Source organism: Sceloporus occidentalis, unplaced genomic scaffold (assembly GCF_023333645.1).
Source record: "Sceloporus occidentalis isolate IW3139 unplaced genomic scaffold, rSceOcc1.0.p SCAF_256, whole genome shotgun sequence".
NCBI lineage: Eukaryota > Metazoa > Chordata > Lepidosauria > Squamata > Phrynosomatidae > Sceloporus > Sceloporus occidentalis.
The window spans coordinates 725,190-750,895 of record NW_028317236.1 but is presented as its reverse complement, the minus strand read 5'-3'; the positions used below and the strand labels follow the sequence as shown (position 1 = coordinate 750,895).

The 25,706-nt window shown below is 50.5% G+C and overlaps 1 protein-coding gene across 6 annotated transcripts in view; it reads left to right on the top strand.

Moving 5' to 3' along the window:
- Positions 1–25,706, top strand: part of LOC149275927 (neurexin-3-like) — a 92,014-nt gene that overhangs the window by 50,962 nt on the left and 15,346 nt on the right. For 5 of the 6 annotated variants that reach the window (XM_089504107.1, XM_089504105.1, XM_089504110.1 and 2 more), the window contains 3 exons: positions 14,729–14,910; positions 19,385–19,556; positions 23,411–23,718. In XM_089504107.1, the coding sequence (XP_089360233.1) occupies positions 14,729–14,910; positions 19,385–19,556; positions 23,411–23,718 (662 nt within the window). Of the gene's footprint in view, positions 1–14,728; positions 14,911–19,384; positions 19,570–20,878; positions 20,949–21,126; positions 21,137–23,410; positions 23,719–25,706 lie in introns of all 6 variants that reach the window. The other variant, XM_089504104.1, reaches the window with a different exon arrangement.

Genomic DNA, 25,706 nt, shown 5'->3' with positions numbered 1-25,706 from the left:
AAGCTTAACCCTCACACTTCCGCAGACCAGAGATCGCTGGGGAATAATCCACGACTATGCGCTTCTGTTTAAAGCGGAATTAAATGGAAACGGGGGAATAGCGGCTGTTTGAGGTGCCGTCCTGTGCTCCGGAATTGCGTCTCCTGTTGGTTGGTGGCCTGGAGGTCACGGCGCTGGAAGCAGGAACCGAATGAAACCCAACACAGCAAAGGAACTGAACCCGGCACCGAAACAGAACCAAACCCGGCACAGGAACCGAATGAAACCCAACACAGCAAAGGAACTGAACCCAGCACCGAAACAGAACCAAACCCAGCACCGAAACAGAACTGAACCTGGCACAGAAACAGAACCGAACCCGGCACAGAAACAGAAACCGAACCCAGCACCGAAACAGAACCGAACCCGGCACAGAAACAGAACCGAACCCGGCACAGAAACAGAAACCGAACCCAGCACCGAAACAGAAACCGAACCCAGCACCGAAACAGAACCGAACCCGGCACAGAAACAGAACCGAACCCGGCACAGAAACAGAAACCGAACCCAGCACCAAAACAGAACTGAACCCGGCACAGAAACAGAACCGAACCCGGCACAGAAACAGAACCAAACCCGGCACAGAAACAGAACCGAACCCGGCACAGAAACAGAAACAGAACCCGGCACAGAAACAGAACCCGGCACAGAAACAGAAACAGAACCCGGCACAGAAACAGAACCCGGCACAGAAACAGAAACAGAACCCGGCACAGAAACAGAACAAAATCCATTTTAGGAACAGAACTGAACCCAGAGAAGGGGGTATCCGGGTCGGACAGCCCTAGGCATGGGGTAAATGTATTTGAAGCTGGCTCTTTGTCCGCTGAACGATGCGTGAGACGCGGAGCAGATCATTTACTTGTCGGGCCCAGCGAGCAGCCGCCGTGAAGCACTGAACCCCCCCCCGTACATTATCCTCCCGCTGACCATCGCCAAATGATTGGAAAATGCCGCAAAATCAAATCATTTTCTGTTTTCGAATGCTGGGGATGTTTCCATCTTTTCTGCCCTGTGGTTGGGAATTTGCGGGGTTAATGCAGGGGCAGATGCAGTGTACACTCTTTATTTTTTCCCTTCCAGATGACTGCCCCCCCAAATTCTTCGCCTGCGATTGAGACTGTCTCGCCCCCAGTGACAAGCCCGCAAACAGCCGTAACGGGCCCCCGATGTTGGGAGACGATATTGATGTAACGAGGGCCGTCTCTGCCGGGTAGAAGGCTTGCGCTCGGCAGCTGGTTTCATTCTGGGACACGTGACTCTCTGGACGCCTGACGGATGTGACAAGCGACTGTCGGCGCTCGTTCACTGCAAGCACTAGGAGTTTGTGTCGTTCCTAAGTATGTCGGAGAATAATGTGAAGACGTCCCTTAAGTGAACCCCCCCCCCCGGCTCCCACCTGACCCCTACCTGGGGAGATCGGGCTATGGCCGCTGCAAACGGGGACCACAGTCTGGGACCTGAGCCTTGGGGCAAACAGGCTTTATTTGGACGGCAGCAGAAAGACTGAACGTACAAAACTTCCACTCGATACACGGACATTCAATACATGGACATTCAATACACAGACATTCTCGTATCGTCCTGTAATGTTACACAGAATGGAGAAGCAACAGGTTAGATGCCCCAGGGCAGGGGTATTTAGCATGGTCTGTATTGACTGCACGGGTTAGAGGGTCCTTTATCTGCTGTCAACATTCTTCGGTAAAAAGCTTTGCCTGCAAGAATTGTACCTGCCGCCCCCAGGATGGCATCGGCCCCCGAACAAACACACCACGTGGAGATAGGCAGAAAATTAATTAGCTCGATAGCCTGGAGACTCTGCGCCACTCAAAGGTGTTCAATGGAATATCTGTTAACCCTTTGTGAGGAAGCTGCTGTTACTGGGAGGGCACTGGGATTGGCGACATTAACCCTGTATTTGCCAAACATGACAGTACTAGCAGCATTGGTGTGAGTCGGAGAGCTGTTGGTGCGGCCGGAGTCCCTGGCCTTTAATCTTCGCTGCGGTGCCTCTCGCTCGCTCTCTGAGGCTCTTTAATACACAGCGAGCCGCACAGGGGCAGCCAGAACGACCCATCATAGCTGGAATTGGGTGCCGACCTGAGCAGAGAAGGTCGAGGTTTTGTGTGTGAAAAGCTTTTGGGTGATTAGAGAGTCCGTGCCGCGCTCTGTCTCTTTCATGTGAAGTAGGAGAGAGGTGCGATGCGGTTCGTCTCGTGCCGGAACCGCGTAAAGTCTGTACAGCCGTAGATTCTCAGCTTCGATCACAAACCATTAATGGCTTCATGAAGTCCGTGCGGAGAATGACCCTCTGACAGGGTAAAAAGGGCTGCTAGCTTTTCGTGGCCTTTAATTCCGATACGATCCATCTCGTGCCGTGGTACAGCGGAGTTGCGCAGGTATTATCGTTGTGTATGGGACGCCGGAGCTTATATAGAGAGCGTCATCTGCTTCGTGGTGTCCTATGACGAGCCGCTGGTGCAATTGCCCCTATCCTGAACAGCCCTGGTCCAGTATGAGCGTATTTAGCGTCAACGGGTTAAATGGCATAATACAGAAACGTGGCACTTGGTTCATTAACCGGGAGCAATTGATTCGGCTAATTTTGTAATTAAAAAGCTTATCGTGGTTCGCGCTAACGAGCTGCGCAAACAAACATAATTCACTTACAATATTCAGAGGGCGCGTTCGGCGGTCCGACACCTCGGCTAATTCTACATTTAATTAAGAATCCAGGAGAGTTCATAACGGGTCCAAGCGGGCCGGGTGGAGGAGAGCGCTGTATGAGCTGGAGGGCCCCCTCTGCACGGTAATTACCCCATGTTTGCCTGCTGGTGGTTGCGTCGGTCCCGCTGCGCTCTGCTTTGTGATTCTCGCTCCGTGTCTGATGTCTGCATTACACGCAATGTGAGGGAGGGATTTCCTCACAAATTGCCCCCTTCTACACATGGAAACAGGGTATCTTTAATCTACATCCCCTCACCCAGGGGCAGATTGTGATTTTCAGTAGCAGGTTGGACTAGTGCTTGAAAATACTGAGTGTAATGAGATCTCCCTACAGTGAGCGGGCTCTGTATTATGAGGCCTCCCTCTGGTGAGTAGGGCTCTGTATTATGAGACCTCCCTCCGGTGAGCAGGGCTCTGTATTATGAGACCTCCCTCCGGTGAGTAGGGCTCTGTATTATGAGACCTCCCTCCGGTGTGTAGGGCTCTGTATTATGAGACCTCCCTCCGGTGAGTAGGGCTCTGTATTATGAGACCTCCCTCCGGTGTGTAGGGCTCTGTATTATGAGACCTCCCTCCGGTGTGTAGGGCTCTGTATTATGAGACCTCCCTCCGGTGAGTAGTGCTCTGTATTATGAGACCTCCCTCCGGTGAGTAGGGCTCTCCATAGCGAGTGGAGAGGTTACTGGTTCCTCTGGTGAGAGAATATCAGCTCCCCTGAAGCGTTACGTCTATTGTTGCCTCCCAAGCGCCTGTTGCTGCATTTTGAGGAGGAATATGACATTTTTTGTATTTTTTCAGTTTCTGAATTGTTTTCCGTAGGTCGTTCCACTTAAAAAATACAAAACTTGTAAACCGCCGTGCCGCTCTTTGTGTGAGATTGGCTGAATTTGCATATAAAAGCTCATCCGGATGTTTAAGAGTCGGGGGTGGGGGGGGTGAATCGGTCGGAAAAGATGATTTCTAGCGAAATTGGCACGTTTTAAGAGACAATGCATTTACATGCGATTAGCTGCCTCTTGCAATGTGTTTTTCTGCCTGAAGTGATTTGATAGTCAGGGCAGAAAAACGAGGTCTCGGTAACCGCGGAATCAGCGCCACGCAGGAAGCCTTAACGACAGCCCACCCTCCATGCCACACTACCCCCCGAAACATGCAAAGTGCCCGTTGGGGGGTTTATGGAGGCAGCGGCCGCCTCCCCAAACACATGATGGGTGAATCCCATTAAACCGGCGTGTATGGAGATCGCGCCGTGCTTCCACTCGCATCCCGCGCATGAGATTTCAGGGCAGCCTCTGATTGTCTCCGTTGTGGGTCCTCAGGCCACGTTGTGAGTCCTCAGACCTTGCAGAATTAGAGATGGGGAGCGTTCATCTACAAATCCCTCTCAAACTGCACTGGAGCCGCTGTATAAGCATTTGGGGTACTTAATGAGTTTTATTGGGGGTTTGGCGATGATCCTCAGGAAGCAGGCGTCTGCGTCATCCAGGGCTTTGGGGTTAATTTTAAGAAGTTAAGTAAATCGTCTCTCCTTATCTCCCCTCCGCTCTCTCTCCGTATTGCGTTGTGGCTGGAATGTGATGTTTGTGGTTATTCGGGTATCGATTGTGTTTTTTATCAGTTTACTTCACACACTGGGAATTACATGTAACACCGGGGTAGTCATGACAATCGGCGGCAGTTGCCATGGCTATGAAAGAGGCCTATTCCAGTCCGCGAAGCCTGCTCTAGAGTGATAATCTCTTCAGTTTAATTGAAATTTGAAAAGATATTTTCTGTAGAGGAACGAAAGGCTTTTCTTCTCTCCCAAATGCAGATGGCGGAGGGTCCTTTTTGAGAGCGGTGAAGCGGATCTGGTTCAGGGAGTGGATTGGAAACCATTTTCTCCATCCCTTTGGGACACGTGGCCAGTCCCGCGAGCCGCCAACTCTTGTCTTTATTTGGGGTTCAGAAAAAATGAGCCAAGGGCCCCCTAGGCCAGGATCTGTGTGATGTGTGCCGGCCGCCTGCTGTATACGTACCGCGTGGCCGCTGTTTGCTCCGCGCATGGTGCGTAGATACAGAGTAGTCCAGTTTTACGTCTGGGGGCCTCAGGGTGTTTTTCCCCGTCCCTGTCCCATCTGGAAGGAAACCCTGTTTGTTATGTGGCAGGGGTCACACGGACTACTACTGGTTTGACCCCCCCCGTACCACTCAAACCTCCTTGGAGCCCAGGCTTGGAGCAAGATTGTTAGGAACTCTGATTCAGAGCCCCTCATCTGCCCCAGATCTGGTCTGCCGTGTCTAGATATTGACGGATTTACTGGAGTCTGGCACTGCCGGGTGTCTTACAGATTTCCTTAACTGCCCTGGTAACTGCCCTGCTCACCAATGACAGATGAGTGGACCTTTCATGCAGTTCCCCTGTCCGGACCGCCGTGGGAAGCGGTGTCCGTTAAGAATAGATTGGGACACTTTTTACCCCGTGCCTTTTTACACTCCGTTTTGTACGGGAGCCCACTTTCCTGGCGGTGGATTGTGGTGATGGGGGCAGTTGCGTTGTGTGACGGGCACCTTGTGGCGGTGGGCCCAGGGCTAGACGTCCTTCAGACCTGTCCAGGAACTGGCGGTTTTGGAAACCGCTAAAGCCATTCATTTCTTGTGGCCGTACGTTTCTCATGCGCAGAAAGTGTCCTTCAGCACGGCGGAGTCCTTCTGGTTTAATGAGCTGAGGTTCAGTGCTTCCGTTTTACAGGACGGAGTAATGCGGTCAGCGGTTGACGTGGAAAGACTTTTATCCGCCAGGAAGGACAGAAATTAACACGGCAGCTCCAGACGGCAACAGGACGCCCCAGAGGGTTTGGGGCTCGGCGTAACGCTGGTTTTGGGCAGGGTGGCCAGCTCTGTGTCTTCTCATGATTCTCTTGAAAGGAGGCAGCTGGTTATTACCACACTGAACCTGCCACTTTTGCCCAAGCGCGTGGCACAGAGGGGATTGTGTTTCTTGCCTCAGCCCCGGCTCTGTTCCTGCTTTAGTGTCGCTAAATGAACCTGCGCAGCGGCTCTGGCAAGTCAGAGGTTAAACACTGTGCGTCTCCCATAAGATTTACACCGATCAATAGCCCCCGCTCACCTCCCTACGCGGGCAGATTGCCACAGGCTGGGCCAGCGCCGCCACGTGCCTGCAGATAAGGTTTCTGCCCCGCTCTGCCATCGGCTGAATAATACCTCCCCATGTGGGCGCGTGCTCAGGTTATGGGGGAGCAGCTTCCGCATACTCGGGGGGTGGCAGGGTGGGGTAATATACCCCTGACTGTCTTTATTTAATGCCAGGGCTAAGAACAGCGGGGCCACTAATGACAGCAGAACAATCTATTTGGGCCCCGCTTGTTCCTCATTCCCCCCAACAGCAAACAAACTGAAAAGGACTGCTCCGGGTCGGTTAATTACCTTTTCTTCATTAACTTGCCAGTTACGGGTTCTCTGAAGCTGCAGCCTCCGCTCTTCCACTCACCCACCTCCGTCTGTGTCACGCACATCTGCGTCTCCCCACACACTGTGCCACCATGTGGCAGATTCCTCCTGTCCCAGTGTCTGGAGCTCGGCCCCCCGGTTGGCGGAGGGAAAGCCGCTCTCCGCGGAGAATTTCACACATAGTGTCAAAAAGTGAGAAAAATGCTGGAAACTGTGAAAATGACATTTATTTATAAACCTGAAACCTCAGCTTTCTGTAGCTCTGTGTAAACACGGCGGCCAAGTAATTACCCCACCTTGAGTAATTTATAGTAGGGAAGTGGCGGGAGAGCACGGGGGATGCAGGGGTAATGAGAAGGGTCATTTCTGGGGTCTGCTGTAAATTTACCAAATGATACCCCGTGCGTGCAAGACAAGCGATAATGACGTAATAAAGATAGCGCCGTCTCCCAGTATCCACCGGCGGAGCTTCCAGTACCCGGTACTGCAGCACTAGTGGGTCCCAGGGGTGGGGGTGCTCAGCTAGGCACGTCCAGCAGAGGGGCTGTAATGGTATGTGGAGCGGGGGCGTAGCGGTACGGGGAGCGGGGGTATAACGGTATTGCTGGCTTATCTCCTATGAGGTTACGTGGCTCTGCATCTTATTTTATAGACAAAGCTCTCCGTGGCGGAGTCGTTGGTCCTGGCAGCGCGGGGTCAGAATTTACTGATTGTAATTAACACGGCTGTTTGTGGAGCGCACGGCTTCCATTTAACTCTTTGTTTTTGATGATGATGTATATATTGTGTCACAACAGTTAGGGAAATAATGGTATGAAACCGTCATGAGACGAATGCCCCTGGGATGAGCAAAGTGCCCCAATACCCCAGGTGTGCAGGCATCAAAATAACAATAATGTGTGTATAATATAATGCGTATTAGCAGTGTCCTCCTGACCATAAGAGCTTACAACCAGGTGAAATTTGGCAGCTCATAAACGACTGCTGCTATTTAATAAACAGAGATATATCACCTTCCAGAGTCCTGATACAGACTGCCAGCTCCCCGGCGTCCCGATACAGCCTGCCAGCTCCCCGGCGTCCCAATACAGCCTGCCAGCTCTCCGGGGTCCCAATACAGACTGCCAGCTCCCCGGCGTCCCAATACAGACTGCCAGCTCCCCGGCGTGCCGATACAGCCTGCCAGCTCCCCGGCGTGCCGATACAGCCTGCCAGCTCCCCGGCGTCCCAATACAGCCTGCCGCCTCCCCGGCGTCCCAATACAGCCTGCCGCCTCCCCGGCGTCCCAATACAGCCTGCCAGCTCCCCGGCGTCCCAATACAGCCTGCCGCCTCCCCGGCGTCTCAATACAGCATGCCAGCTCCCCGGCGTCCCAATACAGCCTGCCAGCTCCCCGGCGTCCCAATACAGCCTGCCAGCTCCCCGGCGTCTCAATACAGCTTGCCGGCTCACCGGCATCCCAATACAGACTGCCGCCTCCCCGGCGTCCCAATACAGCCTGCCAGCTCCCCGGCGTCCCAATACAGACTGCCGCCTCCCCGGCGTCCCAATACAGACTGCCAGCTCCCCGGGGTCCCAATACAGCCTGCCAGCTCCCCGGCGTCCCAATACAGACTGCCAGCTTCCCCGAGTCCTAATGCAGCAGCCATCCCTCTCTGAACCCTGGAGTCTTTGTAATCTTAGAGCAGTAAGAGTTAACATTGGGGCGGGGTTACAAGCGATGTGCCGCAGGCTGAATGCAGTGCACAGCAACCAAAGTGTCCTGATTGGCAATCTTTATAGCTAGTATTTGCATATACACGCCCACCATGCGCTCGGACAGTCTGATCGTACCTGAGCAGCACAGATTGCGAGTGCACCTGGCAGGGAGAGAAGGCTGCAACTGCCCCAGATACCCCAAGCACCTGGCAGGGAGAGGAGGCTGCAACTGCCCCGGATACCCCAGGATTGATACTACGGACACCTGGCAGGGAGTGGAGGCTGCAACTGCCCCGAGAGCCCAGGACTGATACTACGGGCACCTGGAAAGGAAGAAAAGGCTTCAACTGCCCTAAATATCTCAGGGCAGACTTAGACTGCAACTTGCACAGATAACCCTAGCTGTGTGCCTACAGGGCAGTTGGACTAGATGCCCGGACCCTCCACCTGTCGAGCATGAATCTTGCCTCCGGACTCCTGCCCTGACACCCCTGCATGGGGCAGTATGAGTCCCTGGCTCTGGGCACAGATCGTGCTGCGCTGATACCATGCCCCTGGGGGGCGTTGTGCCCTGGCTCTGCTCCATGCTGTGGGGGTATGTGCTGGCTGGGACTCCGCTCTCTATCTACCGCTCCCCTGCCTCCCTGCGGGGTGGACACGGTGGGTAATGGGGAGCTGAGGGGGTAACAGGGCAGGGATGGAATTGTGGGCCATAAATGTTACCGCACATGCTGTGTTTAATGCACCTACCCCAGCTTCACCCCATCCCAGGGTGCCCCATGTATACCTCCCCGGGATACTTTACTGAGTATTGCATGACCTAAATGTAGCCCCCGGAAAACTAGTGTGTCACATACCCCATACTAAAGTGGTAGAATACAGGGGCAGGTGATGTAAAGGAGTGAGCAGGGCTCTTCTGGGGTGCACTTAGTATCCCCTCTTGCTTTCTAAAGTCTGTATTTCTCTATGAGGGCCGACTTACCCCTGGCCAGTGAACTTGCATACTGACCCCCAGTCCACGGCATCCGTTTACTGACTCCCATGGAGGGTATCTCCGCGCTTCCTATGACAGTGATAGCGAAGCCAGACCACAATATCAGACTAAATTGCCCCAGCACCCCATCTTATTTTTTTTTTAATAGAATGTAAGGGTATTTAGGATGCAAATAATGGACACGTCGGGTGCTCGGCATCCAGAAATTGTAAGGTACGGGGTACGTAACATTAGGATTTCGTATAAATTTAACAGTTGCAGCCCCCCCCACATGTTGTCTTGATGTAGATACCCCTGCCTCTGTGTTCCTTACCCCCCAGGTATCCCTCACCCTACCTGTTTTGTCCGTATACCCCCCGCAGACTTTTTCATGCTCCCCACCCCAATTTTCCATTCTCTCTTGCTACATTTATTTCACTTTCTGCTTCCTCTTCTTTTTGGGGGTTTTCAACCCAAATTTTTATCTCTTGCCCATATCTTTCTGCCCTCTCTAACCACCCCTTGTCGTTTCCTCCCTTTCTCCTATTGTACCCCAATCTCTTTCCTCGCTCTCTAACCTCCATTTCTCTCTCAGTATTTGCCCCCATTTCCTCGCCCTCGGTGGGCTTCTAACATGTAGGTAGAGCTCTGGGACAGGACTGAATCGCATCTGGATCGGTGCGAATCGCTGGTGCAGAACGCACCCCACTGCGCAGCGCTCTGCGTTATTACTAATACCCGGGATCGCTCGGCTCTGAGATGATTAGCTGCGGGTTGGTAATCAGCGCGGATATTGGGGGAATTTAGAACTGGAGCATTTCTGTGATTCCCACTGACAGACAATAGTAGTTTAAATCGAGTTAACCCTTTCTGGAGTAGACGTAGCGATCGACATGGGTTTTTACCGTTGTTGCCGCCGGCGTCACGCAGCGCAGGCGATTGCCCCCATGAAGCTTGTCATGCCCAGGTTGGCCCTAAGCAGAGAGAATAACGGATATGTTCTGTATAGTGGGGCGCTCTGTCTCATATCTTTGTGGGTCTCCGGAGGCTGTCTCTTTGCGGGGTGGGAGCTCACATTTTGTCTCTTTCAGGAAATCTTTAATGCCTTTCGGTGACGGGGACATTAGTGGCATTTTCTTGTCCCCTATTTCCAAATCTATGAATATCAATGAGCTGCACAGCTGTTATGGCTCGGCGCGCCGACACAAATTATGGGGTGATTTCCTAGAAATAGTTTATTTTATATGGGTTTTTCACAAATTCCGCCCGCTAGATGGGATGGGGTCGGAGTACGAGGGATGAGGTGGGGGTGGGTTAGGTAGGGCATTGGCATATTTGGTGGGGACGGGGTGCGGGTGCTTTCAGGGTAAGCACCTGCCTTTCGGATTGATAGAGGGGTCATGGCAGCTATTGCCAAATCTGCACCTACCCCAGTGTGCGAGAATTCATTTTACCCTGCTGAGGCTTGTGAATTGTGACCCTTCGCATGTTCATAGGATTTCTTTTACATCATCTGCCGTTCCTTCAAGCTGTTAAATGAATCTTGGGGGGGGGGGGAGTGAGTAAAAGTACGGTAAGCGTCCCTCTAAATAGAGTGAAGGGGCAGCGGATCCGGGGGGGGCTCTCTGCCCCCCCGGATCCGTTGTAGTGATTAAATTCTGAGTTTAGATGCCCTTTAGAGAATTGCCCCCCTGATGTGCCACAAGCCCTCTTGTGTTGGATGCAGACATACAAACCCTTCCCCGGGTGTCTGTATCAAAGCTTTAACATAAACCACCCGGGGGGTCAGGAAAGGCTGATGGTGCCAGATTACAGCCATATATTACGCGCAGAGCGAGGCGACCGCTTCATGGGGATTGTTATTGATCTCTCATTCCGGCCACAGTCCAAACAGCTGATAAAACAAGCTGCTCGTCCTCCCGGGGCGGCTTTATGCCCCGTGTTTATTTAATCGAATGGGCTCTGGTTAATATGTCAGGGGCGATGTATTACCGGCCCCTGGTGACCTGCTCAGAGACGCGGGGTACTGTGCAGAAGAGCGGGGTAGGTTAGGGGGAGCAGGAGTCGTCGCGGGACCATTATAACAGCACACGATATTTGGATGCTTTTCTAGAATCAGTTTTTTTGTGGCAGACGCGCCGATCACCAGGTACGTTGCATACACTGGATAAATGCCCTGGTGTCTGTAGGCATGAAGACCGCCACGAACCCCCCGCACGTTAAATAATTCTACTCCACCAAACTGAACGGTGCGTCCTTTTGTAACATTTAGATGAAAAGTTTGGGGTAATTTGTGGATTTAACAGCCCGTATCCCGAGGCATTCGCCGGGAACACTGTCCTGGGGTGTAAACAAGCATACGAGTCTCCAGGGTCCATTAAACACACACACACATATCTATATATATATATATCTATATATATATATATATATAGCGCCAGCAGATTCCGTAACACTGTTACTACGCAGTCAGTAGAATGCTTTAAGGTATTACGTTTTTTGTCACAAACTACACAGGATCCTCATTTCAAAAACCGAGGAACAATTAAAAAGCTTGAAACTCATATCCTCGACGAGCTCCCAACACCTGCCAGTAAACGTCGTCTTTGACGGTCAGATAACTCCGAGCCGACGGCTTTGACAGAACAGGGAGATGATTCCCAGAGAAGGTGATGATTAGAGGTAATTTACGGTGTGGCGAATCTGTCAGCATCTAATGAAGCAAGAGTGGCTTCCGTCAGGTGAGCCCAGAGCGTTTCTTTGGTGGGAGGGGATGGAAATCAGGCCAAAAGAAGAAATTGCTCTAATTGAGGCTCTGAAGAGATAAATGGGAAAGTTTGGAACAGCTGGAAATTGCTTTGAACGGAAACTTTAAGGGTTATTTATCTTCTCGGGTGGTCTCTGGTCGCTATGGTGACACGGCCGGGAGATAGTGGGGAAAATCTAGAGTCGAGGTTTCTCTTGTGGACTTCCAAAGGCGGTGAGGCTGAATAGGAGGAGGCTGGTGGGACCGGCTCATTATCCTACAGGGAAGGAGGCACGCAAGAGCTTCTAATCGGCAAAGGAGAGTAAGATGAGTAACGACGTGGGCCGGAGGATGGCTGCAGGACAAATGGGGCATAAATAGCGTCGGCAAAATAAACGCAGACAATGTGGAAGTCCATGAGTGCCGCTCATAATCCGAAAGCACCAAAATCCAGAACTTTGGGTAAATGATGCCCCGTCCAACAGGCTTACCGTAAAATTCCCTGCCAGGAATCTGTTACTCTCCGGTTTGTGCTGCGGCGGCTGAATACCGTAAATAAACACCAATCTGCATATATGCAGGGAACCCTAACGGCACGTTAACGGGACACCCAATCTGTCTGCTTATATTTTATGTTCCAGGAGAACTTTTGGCCATTTAGTGTAATAATAAGGATACTGTAGTTGTTACTGCGGGTGCCTGCTGTGTTGTGTAGCTGTGCAGCATAGCGAGCTTCACACCTTCACTCTGTAAATAACTCGCTTCACACCTTCACTCTGTAAATAACTTGCTTCACACCTTGGGGATCCCGGATCATTTAACCGGTCACCGGGAAATCAGAATCTCGTTGATATTTTGTATGAATGGCTCAGTGGATCCATTCAGAGTTAGCCGTTTCTGTACTCCCTGCATCCATACTGCACTGCTGTGTCCATGTCACTACGGCGTGCCACATGCGATGAGTTAGTGATGTGCGCGATTGGGCTGTCGGCGCTGTGGTCGTTTTAGAAAAGAGATTCCCTGGCATGGAGCTGCTGGGATACGTCGGGACATCCTTTCAGTGACGAGCTGAGGGTTCTGGAGGGAGGCAGGATCCTTGGTGGTCTCAGATGGAAGACGTGTGCTCCCTTCGAATATTCTGGGAATCGTCACTTTTCCCGGTCCCAGGAGACTAGCACGGGGTTGCTTGTTTCTAATGCAGGGACCATCGCTTGCTGGTCATTTAACTTGAATGCAATCTGCTGTAAACTTTGTGTCATGATCCAGTAGATTCCATCCAAGGAGACCATCGCTTCTTACGTTTGTACAAAGCCGTAGAGAGGTAACGTGGGGTTTGAGTCTCTGTCAGACTCTCTGCGATAATCTGTAGGATGCGTCCCTCAAAACCCCTGGCAATGATCTGCACGGTAGCCTGTATCGCTGCCCCCGCTGCTCCTAATCAGAAGCTACGCCGTGTCCTCTCTCATCGCGTTCGCAGGCAAAGTGAGTTGGTAACAAAGTGACATTGTGTTAGCGTCCGTCACATCTCTGTGGGCCTCAGACCAGCCCTTTGAAGCGTGCACAGCCCTGTCTCTGGCGTCTGCGCCTCTCGTTCCTTCCTCTCCTTCCTCGAATTTTAGAAATTCCCAGACTCTCGGTTGCTCTGATTTTTTTTCTTGCCCTGAAGGGTATCATGGGGTGGAAATCCCCATCTGTCCTGGTCCGTGGACCAGTTCCTTGCAAACCCCCTGCTGCTGCCCCTTATCTCACTTGCCTCTCTCTCTTTCTCAGCCCCCCCCTGTCCCTTATCTCAGTTTTCTGCTATTCTCTCAGCCCCTCTCTGCCTTTCTCAATCCCCCCTCTGCCTTTCTCAGTTCCCCCTCTCCCCCTCTCAGTTCCCCCTCTCCCCCTTTCTCAGTCCCCCCTCTCTCTCTTTCTCGGCCCCCCCTCTCTCCCTTTCTCAGTCCCCCCTGTCCCTTATCTCAGTTTTCTGCTATTCTCTCAGCCCCTCTTCTCTCCCTTTCTCAGTCCCCCCTCTCTCTTTCTGATTCTTCTCTCTCTAACCTCTCCCTCCTCACCTCACTTATTCTCTCTCCCCTCTGTCTGTCTCATTGTCTCTCGTGCTAGTATGAGAATCACTGATTAATTAACTTCAGACATGCCCTCCCTTTGAGGTGTGCGGCTGATAAGCCTGACGGTGCTGCGTATGGTTAGAGGTATGGTTAGAGAGCTCGGTAGATTACAGGAGATTTACAACAATTATTTAACAAGTTTCATTGGAATGGCTTTCCTCTCCGCACCGTGCAGTGACGGGTCGCCATGGCCAGGATTAACCCATTACTGGTAAATATCCTGTAACCCTAAGGACAATGAAGTGATCGTGCCCGACGCGCTGAGCAGTATGGAATGTGCGTTTCATTAGAATGTCCGCCTTACAGAGGGTTCTCCCTTCCCGGCTTTCATCTTATTTCTAGCCGCTTGTATCTGGCGTGTAATTCTACATACAGCTGTTGTGTGCGATGGGCTCCCGTTTCTCGTGTAATTGGAGTGAGACTGCACAATAACGGGAAATTATCCGGCCCCAGCGGACTGTAGAATGCTGCTTGGGCTGAGAATAAGGAGCGTTAGCTGAAGGGTTTATTCACTAAACAGAGAGTCTGCAAGTAACACATTTCAACCTGCTCGTATCCTTATGCATTATGAAGAGCTGGGCTGACCCAGTATAATGTATAGTTCAGTTATTGAGCCGGCCCTGCAGAATGTATAGTTCAATCAAGAAAAGCATTAACTATACATCATGCAGGGCCAGCTGCAGAAGCTATTATCCTCTATTGTAAGTCTCTTCTGGGAAATACAGGGTTAACGCTCTCTCACCCTATTTCCGCCCCACCTTGCATTAAGCAGAATCAGGCAATTAAAAGAAAGCTCTGTGTCTGGGGATGTATTTCAGCACCTTGGACAGGGGCCACTGTAACAGAATGAAACCATGCACTCCTGGGAGTGTACGGCACGTGGGAGTGCCTGTCCCGGCTGCCGACGAGTTGTCGGTGCGCATGGCGATGATATGAGGAGCGCCAGTAGCCGGTGTGTGATCACCCCTCTTTATTTTACAGCCGGTGCCACTTATATTTTTGGGAAGAGCGGAGGCCTGATCCTGTACACCTGGCCGCACAATGACAGACCCAGCACCCGGGCAGACCGCTTGGCGGTGGGATTCAGCACCACAGTGAAGGACGGCATTCTGGTGCGGATCGACAGTACCCCGGGTCTCATGGACTTCCTGCAGCTGCACATAGTAAGTGGACACTTACCATTGCGAGAGGGTGGAATGTACTAAGGGGTGATAGTTCTCTCCGGCCATGCCGTGAAACACTCGGTAGGATCGCGGAATGACGCAGAGACCGGAGACGCTTCTCGCCACACAGGTTCTTTGTCTGTATCTGCGATCGCTCCACAAGGTCACAGACCGAGCTGTTCCCCGATCTCTCTCCCACAGCTTGCCCTGAAGCCTGGTTACTAGTCCTGGGGTTTGCCGGACTTGGTGATAATTACCTCACTGGGGAGACAATTCACTGTGTGAGTCCAGGTAACGCCCCGGCAGTAGCTGACCCGGGCATTTGCTTGGTTACGAAGGGTAATTGTTATATTATCCTTGTGACCCTTCACCTGAGACCATGAAAACATTTGCTAAAGTGATGCCTTTATTGGCTTTTGAGCTTACAATCTAATGCAGTTCTATTAGCCAAAAGGTATGGTGTTTAGCAGATCTTCTCCTTTTCTTTCCGCGGGTAACGGCATGCAGCTCTATAACCCCAATGCATGAATGTTGGTCCCTGGTATATTCACCAAGCCGGAGAGGTGGCCAAATTTACAAGGCGTAACTCCAGAGGTACTGGGGGATCTGCAGATATTCTGCCCACCACAGCCCTTCAGTGGTATCAGAAGGGTGCATGAATGTCCTCTTTAACCTATGGGCCTGCCATTCTCAACCACCCGAGGTGCAAGATCCGGGGGACTAGTGGGGGTACATGCTACAGAGGACTGGCGCTGCTTTTCTGCTCCTAGGAAGAGGGTGCAGACATTGTGTATTCCAGGCTGGTGCCAGCAGTATACTCCGCTCTCCATCCAATTTAGTGAATTGGTAAATTATGTATCACTCTGCATTCCCTAATTATGAGCCTTCTGCACAGTGGATGATTTATACACCGAGAAGCATCTGCTTGGAGTCTGCTGGGACTCGGCAACCTTTCCCAGCTTGATCCGCTCCGCTCCAGGGGACATCTCCGCCATGCCTTCAAACGTCTCTGCGATGGGGGCATCTGCTGTCAGACTCCGCGAGCCGAAGCAGATGTTGTTGGAAGGAGGAGAGGGTGTAGTAGGATGAAGGGGGAGGCTGACCGAGAGCTTGCCGTGTACCCTGTTGTTACCCCCTCTCTACCTGCCAGTAGCCTGTACCCTAATGTTACCCCTTTCTACCTGCCAATAGCATGTTCCCTCATATTACCCCACCTGTACCCTGTTGTTACCCCCTCTGCACCCACCAATAGCCTGTACCCTCATGTTACCCCCTGTACCTGCCAATTCATAACCTATAGCCATGTTCTCATGCTAGGTGGGAGCGTGGGGTGCACAAGCTGGGGTTCCAAACCGTTTTTCGGGGTTCCGATAAATTTATCATATGGGCTTTGTGTTATACAGAGCCCCAGGACCTTCATGCGTGTCCCATACATGTTCTAATTACACGTGCCCTGTTACATTCCATTTTAGTTCCATGGTGCGAAATGAAGGCAAAGATCCAGCAGTTGGTTGATTAATAATTAAGACTCGTTATAATTATAGATTCTGGGGGAATATTTACGTTTGTTGGATTCGTTAGAGGGTTAACCCTGTTCCGACCAGACGTGCTGTGCTGGGGCTGAGCTCCGTGGGGGAGCCAGGCATGTGTTAACTCTTTGAATGCTGGATGGTGGGACACCGTGCCCACTCCCTATTTTGTAGAATGAGACGACGAGGCCTTTGTGCCCACTGACAGGTTTTTACAGTCCTTGAACCTTCCAGCAGAACAAGTGCAGATTAATCAGACTGTTCCTGCGATTGAGACATTCACCAATCTCCCTGCGTTCATGGCGGTCTCTCTCTCTCTCTCTCTATCACTGTCCCCGAGGGTCTGTCTCTCACTGACTCTTTTCTTGTCTGCTGGTTTCCCTCTCCAGGAGAGCTGCCTTCTAAATTGTGGGCCAAAGCACTCCCACTCACACAACTCACAGCAGGATAATGTAAAGGCTCAGTCCCACTCAATGCGGGATCTCTCCCAGGTTGTGACCAGAAGATCGGCGCTTTTTGGGTCTCGTTTATGCCATGTCTATTAAGTATCTTAAAACTCCCTTTTTTATATATCCCCAAATGCCCCTATGCACCCTCTCCAGTGTGCTCGCATTCTCTAACTACCCCCTCCCGGTACAGTAGATCTTGGGTCCTGCACATTGGGTGCCAGTTCTGTTCTCTGATGGTCTCTCCGGTCACCCCTCACTCTTAGCTTCATCCTGGGGCATGTAATTGAATCGGCTCTCCTCACAAGAGTCTTCCCATTACCGAGTGGTCTTTGAATCGTGTGTCTGGGTGACCCCTCGGTTACTCTGCAGACTTCTTGGATAATTGCCCCGTGGCTCCGGCGCAGCTCCAGACGTGGGTGGTGAGGCCGCCTCTCAGCAGAGATCTTCAGTCTGCACTTCAAAAGGCTCAAAGTTTCTAAGAGACAGGAATTGATTTCTGGAGACGGTCGCTCTCCGGAGACGCTTCCTGCTGTTTGCTTCTTGGATTTATTTACTTCGCAGGAAGCCAGACACGAGGGGGAGAGGACGTCGGTTCGACAGCATGTCACGCGTGTTTGTGTTATGCACGATTCTGGGAAATGTCAGTGGATGAAACACAACCTGTTAGATACTTCGGCAGACAAATCGCTGCATTGGAGTTTGCGGGAGAGTCGCAGCTTTAATGCACATTCTGCAGGGCTGTCTCCTGCAGGAAGGGCTGAGCCAGCCCTGTGCAATGTATAGTTAAATTGGCTGTGACGCCATATGCAGCACAGAGCAGGTCCACGCTCGTAGGTACGGCGTAAGTAGGTGTAGAGAGAGGCGAGTGAGGTGCCAGTGTGTAAATGTATTTTGAATCGCGGGAGGCCGTTCATGTAGAGGCTCCCGTGGCCCTAGACCTTCTCCTTGCAGTTCAGTTCCTCTGTTCGTTTGCTTCAGAAGGAGCTTTAAATGGGTCTGAAGTATCCGGGCTCTGGGCATGGCGTGGGTGGCTTGATTGCCTCACATCATAAGGTAGGCAATTTCCAGATAATCGCACCTAATCCACTGCTAATACCTAGAAAATAACTCCTGATTCTGCTGCTTCTGGCAGGAGGACGAGAGTCGGGTTTTTATTCTCCCTAAAAAGCACAAATTGCTTTGGACGTGAAATTATATGATTTGAACAGCAATGAACTAATCCAACCGCTACACTTAATCCTTAATGCAGACACATAAAGTGAATTAAATAGGGATTCATATCAGATTAATTAAATATGCAATGATTTGCTTGGTAGGGGGTATTATTATATTATATTAGAATATATCATTACCATTATAACAACGACAGTGAAGCAAGAATTATTATTTTTTTTTAGATGTTTAAATCTCTACAAGAGGCATAAAGACCATGAGACTGGTACATACTGCACACTGCAGATGGCTGATAGGTATGTGAGTGAATGAGGCCCGGCCCTGAATTAGTAAATGAGTGGATAAGACCCAGCGCTGAGTTAGTAGATGCCTAAATGAGGCCCGGCATTGAATTAGTGAGAGAATGAGGCCAGACGTTGAATTAGTAGATGGGTGAATGAGGCCCGGTGATGAATTAGTAAATGAGTGAATGAGGCCCGGCGCTGAGTTTGTTGGTGAGATTCTGGTGGGTGAATGAGAGCCGCCGGTATCTGCTGTGATGTGGTGAATGGGATCCTGTACTGAATAAAATGAGCGCAGCGAGGGAATGCCTGTCCTGCGATATGATCTTGATTGTCAGTTGGCAGAGTGCCGCTCTGGACAGACGCAGTCGTATTAGCAGGACGGACTGACTGACTGGGACCCCTTCTCCGCGCCCCCTGTGCACTCAGCCTGTGAGTTGGTGATCCCTCGGTGCAGCTGCCTTTTAGTCCGTCACGCTCTGCGCGACTCGATGCTGACAGCACCGCTTCTGTCATTTTGTGGGAAAGCGTAGAGAGCAGCGTACCGTGGGAGACAAGCCTGACATAAGGCTGAGCTGCTGTAAGGCGACAATGGCCTCAGGCATGATCAGTGAGAGGGGGGGGTGCTGTAGGAGAAGGAAGAGGTGTCTAAGCCACTGTGGTGACTTAGGAAAAACTAGGCAATTCTGGGTCAAAGGTCTAAAGAACGTCCCTGCTCATTTAGCACTGGGGTTGAGGAGTATCTGTGCCGCCATTTACGCTGCCAGCCAGGGACGAACGTGCAACATTTATGTGCAATTTCAGTCAAATGTATTCATGCTTTTACTGTGCGATTTTATCCTCTGCTGAGACGCCGCTCATTCTTAACCCTTAAGGTGATTCATTTGTAACTGATTGGAGCTCTGAAGAAGAGACCTCTGAGGTCCCGAAACTTTATATGTTTTTCTATGTCGCCCCCAATAAGACTTTCTGTACGTGCTTCTGTTAGCTCTATGTGTGTTAAAATACAAATTCGCTGAGCATAATATCCTTTTCTTTGCAGGAACAGGGAAAAATTGGAGTGACCTTTAACATTGGATATACGGACATTTCTATCCGCGAGGAAAGCACCCCGGTGAACGACGGGAAGTACCACGTGGTGAGATACACGCGCAATGGAGGAAACGCCACCTTGCAAGTGGACAACTGGTCGGTCAACGAGCACTTCCCCGGAGGTAATTCCACCCAGTCACCCCGCTAATGCCCCAATAAACCCCTAAACTTACATAAAGCAACAAAAAACAGTGAGCCTGGCAGCAGCAGGTGTGAAAGCCATGATGGTCGCTGCTTATACACCTCCAGAAAAAAATACCGCTTCTGTCTGTCCTGTTTCTCAGAGTTTATTCCCTTAAAATAAATTTAATTATGTGGTTCTGTGTACTATTGATGTAGGAAATCCTCCCCGGATCTTATCGGTAGTAAGTAAATATAATGCTTTGTAATGTGGAGCCGTCGCCCCAAATCATCTGCATTAACCGGCAGTACTAAGTGACCACATTTCATGTATTTAAGGCACTTTAGCAGCTGGCCTGATTGGCCCTTTCAGTTTCCATAACTGTGACATCCACACAAAAGATCAGCAGCTAAGAAACCAGAGCTGACACAAGTTGAAACACTAGAACCACATTAAGCTCTAGAACCTAGGAGCAGCTGAACCTGAAACCACTGCTCTAGAACCTTGAACCAAAGCCTCCCTAGTCAAAAATGCTGGTTAGAGAACACGGTCAGCAAACCGGCCCAAGACATCAAAAACCTGCTAGCACCTTGACAAGAACCCAACCTCACGGAGCTACAATCTGGAGTAGCGGAGTCAGGATGGGCCTCTGTCAAGCAGCTCAGGAACGAACTCCGTTGTAGTATTCGTGTTTCCAGATTTGCCCGAGTGTGGTAGATAAGAGGTTTGTGGTTTTGTGCCGGGCAAGCACTAACTATTCATTCCTGAAACTGCTCCCCACGGCGAGGGAGTCAGCACTGACTCAGGAAAAGCCATAAAGTTTACACTCCAGATAGAGCTCTGAGATGAGAGACAGCCGCGGTCTGGAGTGAGAGCGACCCACTGTGCCAGGTACCTACCTCTCCCTCCCGAGCGCTGGATCCCTGTCCTGTGATGGGGCAATAAGTCACAGCCTCATATTCCCGACAAACCTCACATTAAAGGAGGCCACAATTTAAGTTCCTCTTAAGATTAAGAAATAAAGCCTTCGGCAAAGTTCAGGGACTCAATGATTTAAGGAAAGCTGCTGCTCCCGTGCCAGGCAGGACCCCGCTGCGCATGTTGTAGGGGACGCAGATCCGTTCCATTCCTGCGAGTGAATAAATCACATTCAGTGAGCGAAGCAAAATCTCTTCTTCTCGTATAATCCCTGCGCTGCCTCGGCGTTATTATTTCAGGGACTTTGTATAAATGGCTGACATTGTGGCTTCCAGATGCTGCTCCGGCCTCATACGTAAACAGACTCTAAAGAAAGCAATTTAACTGCTAAACACCTTACAAAAGTAGGATTAAAATGATAGAATCTAAATGGCTCCATAAAAGCGACAGAAATATCCGTAGGACTATATGGCTTGTCCTCCAGGGGTCAGACCGTCCAGTGGTTGCCCTACCCTCTGACCCTGTTCTGGGGCAGTCGTGGCGTGCAGTGTGGTGATGGGGTGCTAATAATGTCTTTTAAACCTAAAGGGAACACAGAGCTGTATCAAAAGAAACCCATCTATAAAATGCCCCGGACGCCAGACGACGGGCAGCACGACAAAGGTAACAGTATTTACGGTGTCAGCGCTGCATGATGTGTGCCCCGCATGCGCCCCCCCTCCACGGACCGTGACACATGGGGTCTGGGGCTTGTCACAGATTCACACAAGATGAGACTCCGCACCACTATACGAAGTGGGGCGGGTAACGCAGTTCGGAGCTGGCGAATACGGAGCTCAGCAACATATCCGAGTCAGAAAAACATAAATTCTCCATAAATCAGCCTAATTAGCTCATAATATGTATATATCTATAACTGTTTAAGGGATGGGGTTTGCCGTCCTATATATCATATATATATATAAGTTATTCTATATTTTAAGTGACATCGTTATTAGTAAGTTCAGCCAATCAGTCTGTAGACATCTGTAAGTTTCCAGCCAATCACAGGCAGCATTTCAGTTCTGGTGGGAGTGTCACAGCCCTTTAACCATGAGCATGCACACGCATGGCCCGGCACCCAGCAGCCCCTGCACCGACATGTTTGCCGCATGGTACGTCTGCTTGCAAACTCCCCACCTTCTTCATCTCTAAACAAGCCGCCTTCATTCGTCTCGCTTTGTATTTTTCACGAACATTCTTTTTGGAATTTCTAGTTTCATTTTGTTTTTGAAAAGGAACAAAGTTTCTGTGGGGGGGCAGAACCGCCGTAGCGCCTCTTTGGGCTTAAAGCACACGCGGCCACATGTGGTATTTAGTAAAATGCACGGACTTTAAGTTTCCTAATAAAAAGTCGTGGTTGAGTGAGGAGGCTCTCCAGAAATCTCTCCCCTCCAACCATTTACTGAACAAATGGGAACACATTCGCCCTGAAAGTGGATGGACGGTCTGGGAACCGTATAAGCCCAGCCTGCAGGATAGTCAAGCGAGGGTCTTGGGACCCCCATTAACTGTGGACAGGGATTCTCTTCCCATGTGTTTGCTGTTCAGTTTATGGGCTGAAATGCTGTGCATGAATCTCTATCTTGTTCGGATAACGTCATGTGATGATAATTATAATGGGGCTCGGGGGGGCAGGGGTCACCCATGGTGCAAATTCTAGGCGCGCAGCATGGTGCTGGCGTATGAATGGCTTGCCCTTATAGTATCCCCCAACCTACACAAGACATATGGATGGGCATGAAGCCAACGCTTGGCTGTACACCCACATCAGCACAAACCGATGGCTGTGCCGTTTACATTTAAAGAGCTTGAATTTCCAGCCAGAGCCTGTAACATTTCATAGGCGCCATGCACCTCGCTGTCTATAAACCAGCACATGGTCCAGGGTCGAATGCAGCCCCCAGGCCTGGCCAGCAGCGAGGAACTCAGGCACTCAATCAGTGTGTGGTCGGGTTATCAACCATCACCACCAAATATATGTTTTTGAGAGATTTAGGCTGGGAAGTCTCTGTCCTTAAATGTATGCGGAGACGCCTTGCTGATAACCACTTAAAGCCAAATGAGAAGAACATTTGCAGAATTATTTTTGTGCTTTATCTCCATACTACAAATAATTGGCAGATTCATCATTAGAACATAACCTTTACCCGCCAGCTACCCTGTTCTGGGTTTTCTTTACCTCTGTGGCTGAAGCCGACTTTGTATTTTTGAATTTCAAATCCCAGAAATAAACGCGGCCGGAGATCAATGGCCTTCAATAAAATACCAGCGGGGCAGCACGATGAAGTCACTCTGCACTCTGTCTCTCTCATTGGGCAAAATGATGGTTGTGGGTAACATGTGCCCTTTGGCCAGGCTGTCGTGTTTACAGAGGCCACGCATTGAGAGCCATAGTCCGCATAGCATTGCCATCCGTGGGCAGCCTGCCTTGGCCGGCAACCACTCTTTCCCAAACGCCGGTCACAGTCGAGGGTGGCTGATAAGTTTCTGTGGAAACTCCCGGCCGCCATATTTATCCATACCAGGGTCCCTGTCTTCCAGGGCTCGGTATTTCAGGAATGGAAGATGCTACAAGACTCCTGAGTCCGGAGTTCAAGAGAGTGGGACCTCCCTTTCAAAAAGGTACTGACCGCATGCCAGTGAGTATCGGGGGTACCGGAGGGTGGGGCCCAAGGAGATTCACTAAACATGGCGGGTTCCTGCTGGAGCCAAAGGAGATGTTCTGTCCTTGGATTTCATGGTTTCCTTGCGTTCGTTTGTCATTTGGTTTTGATTCTGTCTGTATATAAGGTACCAGAATGCTTCGTATTGAAATGTTTGAAACTGAACTGCCGAGGTGGCTGCCGGTGCTTGAGCCCGTAACACAGCTTATTTCTTTTCCCATTTCCCTTGCAGGGCGGCCATTAACCATCTTCAACACCCAGGCACAGATAGCCATTGGAGGGAAGGACCGAGGACGCCCATTCCAGGGTCAGCTCTCTGGCTTGTATTACAATGGCCTGAAAGTGCTCAATATGGCGGCCGAACATAGTTCTCACATCAACATTAGTGGGAGCGTGAGGCTGGTGGGAGAGGTTCCCTCCATCCTGGGAACAACGCCAACCACCTCTATGCCACCAGAAATGTCCACCACCATTATGGAGACCACCACCACGCTGGCCACCACCACAACCAGGAAGAACCGATCTTCTCCAGGATCCACGGTAGGTGCCATGTGTGGCACTTCTTCTTTCCCCATAAGAGAATTGGCAGATCCGATGATGTTAGCAGCTTTTAATCCACCAACCAATCAGTGTTAGAATGATTTTATTGTACGTATAACTGAAGCTACTGGACAGGTCACCATGACACCAAACAGATTTGGCGTTATTTTAAATGTTTTAAATCATATTTGATGTGGTTTTTTTTCTGCCCACCAAGAGATGTTCGCCTCCCAGTCAGCACAACACCCCAAAATCATAAGCTGTGTGAAAAAGTTAAAAACCATCTTCTATCCAAATCTTTAAGAACATACGGCGTCCTTGAAATGTCACATTTGCATGATGACTGACGCTGGTTATTTAACTATATTGTGCGTTGCAGATGCCGCCAGGGCATGGGGGGGGGGGCAGAGCGACAAAATGCTTCATCAAATCGCACAAATGAGACGATTCACACTGGATTGTGCTCTTCTCTCGATAATCACTCTCTGTTGTGGATAGGATTCGGCCGGCTTTGTGCGGCTGCAGATGTTCTCGCAACCCCCTGGTCACTTCCCAAAGAGACCGGCTGACTGCGTCCCGGTGGGTGACCCGGCTCTTCCGGCTCGGCTGGTGAAACAGCAGCTTCCGGGGGTTTGAATCAGTAACGTTTCTATGAAACACGCTAAATCAGTCACCGTTTTGTCTAATAGGAGGCCGCGTGAGATGCGCAGGTTATCTGTAAACTGATGCTTCTGGTCAAGATTCTGTTTGCGCCAATGGGCAGCGCTTAAGCCGCAGTCTACTAAATGGCTGCCACACATTGCTTGATGTGGAGCGTGGAGGGGAAAATTCTGGATAACACTGAGTATCTGTATTCTGTAATTGTTATGGTGGGACGGTGCAGACCTCTCCTGTCGCTCGGATTTTCTTTAATTGCTGTAATTTAGTTAATAGTCACATTAACATCACTGCCTCGGGAAGCGAGCGGATGCGATATCGCGTTAAACATGTTCGGAATGTATATTTTATTGCAGCTCTTTGTCACATTCTCTTGGGGCAGGAAATAAATGCGATAAGAGGGAGACTCTTCTGGACTCTCCGAGACGACATTAACTAGAAAAAAGGCCTTAGAAGATCTTAATTATGTCCTGTCCACCCATTGTACAGTGCTACAGAATTTGATGGCGCTATATAAAACAATAAATAATAATAATAATAATAATTGAAACACGACTCTGCTCCGCCGTATGTTGAGCTAGAGATGATCCCTTCCTGAATACAGGTGTGTTGGCTGTTTTTTTCCTCGGTTGGTTAACTCATAAAGGCCCTTTCTGGGTGAATGAGTTTTTATGGCAGATCAGAGACCGGACCCTTCTGGATCAGCAGCGAGCCCATTCCCGGCCAGTCTGTTAGGATCTTCTCTCTGTGCCGGCTGGTGTGATTATGTCTCTCCCAGTAACGTTCTGTCTGCTCACAGCCGACGGCCTCGTGTTGTATTAAAACCATAATTCCTGACACGTCGTTCTTCCAGTTAAAGGGCAGATAATGGGCACCTTGTGTCTTCCCTTATTACATCTTGGGCCACATGGATCAGATGTATAGCAACAGGCATATTCCGGATGGTTACAGCCACGCGGCTATTAACCTGACTGTGTCATGAGTTCCAGAAAACATGACCTATGTGGGGCTCAGCTCAGAACTGGTGGCAGATTGTTTTGGGATTTATTCACTAAACAAAGTGCAGGCGGCTCCAGCTGACCAACTTCACTCTGTCTTATGAAGAACAAAACCTGCCAAGTTCCTCTTGTAGGAAGGGCTGGGTGGCCCTGTGTAATGTATAGATAAACAAATTGAACTATACATTATACAGGGGCCAGCTCACTGATTAAACTATACATTATACAGAGGCCAGTTCACTGATTGAACTATACATTAGAGAGGGCCTCCTCAGCCCTTCCTGGTGGAGAAGCGCCCGGGGTCAGCCCTTCATAATGCGCAGTGAAGTCAGA